Here is a 4,139-nt window from a genome sequence, read left to right on the forward strand (position 1 = left end):
AGAGAGAGAGAGAGAGAGAGAGAGAGAGAGAGAGAGAGACTCAATATTATTTTAAATGCATCTTGCTTATAAAGAAATGGAGCATATACTGTGTTTTTCTAGACCATGACCTTGTCTCAAAGTTTCCTTCTAGTCCAGCATTACTCTGTTGTGCCTCTGATGAGCCTTCCCTAGACCCTGTAAGAAACTGAAATAATAGAAGCTGGAATAAAGGGACACAACAAGGTAGAACTTTGAAGAAGGGGCAGAGAAAATGTCAGAGGAAAGAAATGATTAGGTCTGGAAGAGTATCTTGTAATTCTAGTGAAACAAAAAATATGCTCTTTGTAGACATGAATGTCCTCTCATGACCATTATAAAGCAAAGCTGCATAAATTATGTAAAGACCTTTGAGTTTATGGCCATTTACTAAGAAGTTGTACTTGTGGCCGGAGATATGGTTCACTTATTAAGTGTACTGTTCCTCTAGAGGACCAAGGCACAATTTCTAGCACCCACATGGCGGCTCACAACCATCTGTAATTCCAGTTCCAGGGGAATCTCATACTCACTTCTGGTTTCCATGGGCACCAGGTATGTGTGTGTGGCACACAGACATACACACAGGCAAAATACCCATAGTCACAAAATAAATAAATCTTTTAAAACTTAAAATATGATGTTTATGAAAAAGAAATTGCTTGAATTTGGGCTGTATCCATTTGTTTATGGTTGTTAACAGAATAAAAAAATCAGAATTATAAACATGTTATTCATAGAAACATTAGGAGAATTATATATAATGATAACTGACTTGTATTGCTTTTTTTGTTATATAGCAGAAGCACTCGCAGGAGCCTAGCTGCCTGCATACCTGTTTTTTTTTTTTTTTTCCATTTTTTGGCCTGGATTGAGCAATAGCCCTTGCTGAAAAGCCTACTGTTCAGAGGTTCTGCTGCTATCTAGGTGTATAGACAGCGATTTAATCATGTTCAGGGCCATTACCTGATCTGTATAAGGTACTTTGCATGCTGAAGATATTAATACATCCTGTATTTGTGACCACTGACCACACAAAGAAGTGTTTCTGCTCTCCATATACAAGCGGCTCAGGATCTCAGTGATCATGGTAATGTAGTTCCTGATTTCCATGTAACTTCCTGCCAGCTGGAGAGTAGACAGGTTTTCCAGAGTGGAGTTATATCTGATGAAAACATAGAACTATGATTATGATATGATGGCATTGTAAAACTTTACTCTGCCAAAGGGGGAATGGAGTTTGTTCTTAAGTAGGTCTGAACCAAAGGAGAATGATGTGAGGGACAGGTGGTCTGTCTAGGGAAACTTGAAACACACAATGAGACATGATACCAAAATCCTAACAACACATCACCTTTGATTAGAATTGCAAACACACAAGATGTCAATCAGATGCTAACCAACATACAGGCATCACAACAAATGAAAGTATGTGGCTCAGAGCCAAAGACACATTAGCTAGAGCTGCCGGAGGTAGAGCAGGTAGCCTAACCATTAAGAGCTCATAGTGTATAGACCTATATTAGAGTGGAAATGGACAACATATTTGTAGCTGAGTGTAAGAGCACAAGTTCATGTCTTCAAATTTTAATAATTGGGCATTTTACTTATTTACGAACAGGACATTAATGTCTTGGACTGAGCTCTGTGCATAAGGCCAACACCTCTTCCAACCCTTACTCTACACTGTCCTTGTTCTATGACAGCAAGACATCATTTGCTTAAATTACTCAGCCTGAATTTCCAAAGGTAAAACAAACTCCAAATAAATAAATTTGCTTGATGAGCAATGAATCATATACTAAACACAGATGACATGCAAATGACTAAAGACTGTAGGAAGCAAATTATAGAACCACACAAATGAGTCTGAGCAGAAACAGCACAGATTGTACAGTTATGGAAAATGAGTTTCGCAGTCAATAAACATACATACAAAATACCAAGTAAACACAAACAGCCAGAGTAAAACCTTGGAAGAGGGGCCCATACCCCGAGAAACACATATAAAAGATCCAGTTTTCAATGACATTTTATGGAACTACCAAAGAAACTTAAAGTTCAATCTAACACAGGAAAATAACAGACAAGAGAAACTTCCTGTGAGACCCAAATGATGGATGAGTCAGAGACTTCAAAGCAGAAATCATATGTTCAAAGAACTAAAGGAAACTAATTTTGAAGATTCAATAAAGGTATTATGGTGACTAATCAAATATAGACTACCAATAAAGAAAAGCTATAAATTTGCTATAAAATCAAATGAGATTTCTAGAGCTAAAGGTATAATGCAATAATGAAATTCACTGCGGAGTCTGAAAAGTCAATTTGGGAAAAACAATTGGAGATAGAACAATAGAGATGATGGGCAATGAGCAGGAAGAGAGGAGGAGAATGAGCAGAGATGTTTAGAAATGCTGGATGGCAAGTTCACAAATTATAGTTTTCCTTTCTTAAATTCACATAAAATGTATATAAAATGCATGGTTGAGTCTATAATGGGGTGTGCTATAATAGTCACAGCCTGAAAAGAAATCTGGGATGAATCTTTGGAATGATGACATGATCCTGTACAGCAAGTGGAATCCACTGAAGGCAACCAAGGAAAAAATTAACATACCTCATATTGCCTCTGATGTACATTACATCCTTCCTTTTTTCTATTTTTTAAGAAATAGTAGACTATATAAAATAATAATTATAGCACTGTGTCTTAGTTTCTTTCCCTGTTGCTCTGATGAGAGCGACTTAAAGAGAAAAGATGTATTCTGTCTCACAGTTCAAGGGTACAGTCCACCATGGAGGGAAAAAAAAAAACAAGAAACAAAAGCTTAAAGCAACTATTCATGACACAGCCACAATTAGGAAGTAGGCACAATGAAAGCTGCTGCTGTTCCACTCCCAGCCAGGGAATGATGCCTCCCACAGTGGGCAGGCCACCCGCTTTGATTAATGTAATCAAGATAAATCTCTCCCAGACCTAACAAGAGGCCCATCTCCCAGGTGACTATAGATTCTATCAAGCTGACAGCACTAACCACCACACATTGTATTGTATGTTTGTTTGTAATATATATAGGATCTATATTTATGATAGAAATTTCCACAAAAAGTAAGTAGAAATAGAGCCACATAGGAGTGTCATTTCTGTATTTTATAGAAATTAAGTGAACTATCTGTAATAGCTTTTATTAACTTAAGATGGAAATAGTAAGACCTCGGGCAACAATTAAATAAAACCTTAGAAAATATTTTAAAATGATAAAAGATGTTAATGTAGCACCTTATAACATACTCATTCAAGAGAAAAAGAAGAACAGAATCATCTTAAGATGTAGAAGAGCAAGTGATAAACAACTCAGCCATGTGTTGATAATGTTGAACCCATGCCAGTCAAAACTTAGAGATAAGACTGTACCAAAATTATACCTAAGTGTCTTTACGTAGTGGACAAATAAGTTATGTTCAAGAACAAAACTGGATTGAAAGTTTAGGAAAGAAAAAGGTATCAATGCAGGCAGCTACCGTAAGGCACGGAAATGGGTATACTTACATCAGGCTATAAACACGAGAGGAGCAAGTTTTAATTACACAGAGGAAGACTTTCTAATGATAAAATGGGTCAAGCCATCAGAAAGGTGAAAGTTACAAATATATAATCGGTCAAAGTGCTAAGAGGAAGAAGGTGAGTGCTCAGCCCTGACCCATCTATGTTAACCATGGCACCACCAAGGCTTAGGAAGCACAATGAAAGAGGAATTACAAAAAAATGTAAGGGCTGGAGGATGGGGAGGAGTGTTGTGAAATGCTGTCTTCTGGGCATGGCATGACTGTCACAATCATGAACTCAACGGCTGTGCAAGACCTACACAAGATCAAACCAGGCAAAACCCCAGCATAGATGGGATAGACAAACAGAGAGGCGAAGAGGAAAGAAAGAAATTCCTCAAAGAGTCAAATGTACACTATCTGATGAGGGACAATGCAGGGCCTAGAGTAGGCTGAGAAAATAAAGAGATGTCACTTTTAAAAAGTACTACTGGAGCCGGGCGTGGTGGTGCACGCCTTTAATCCCAGCACTCGGGAGGCAGAGGCAGGCGGATTTCTGAGTTCGAGGCCAG

General features: G+C 37.9%; 1 protein-coding gene across 1 annotated transcript in view; it reads right to left on the minus strand.

Annotated features, from left to right (window-relative positions):
• The window catches only part of Pkd1l1 (polycystin 1 like 1, transient receptor potential channel interacting), a 154,494-nt gene that overhangs the window by 90,453 nt on the left and 59,902 nt on the right, over positions 1-4,139 (minus strand). The window contains 1 exon segment of the mRNA XM_021178465.1: positions 956-1,183. Coding sequence (XP_021034124.1) covers positions 956-1,183 — 228 coding nt within the window.

Source organism: Mus caroli, chromosome 11, assembly GCF_900094665.2.
Source record: "Mus caroli chromosome 11, CAROLI_EIJ_v1.1, whole genome shotgun sequence".
Lineage (NCBI taxonomy): Eukaryota > Metazoa > Chordata > Mammalia > Rodentia > Muridae > Mus > Mus caroli.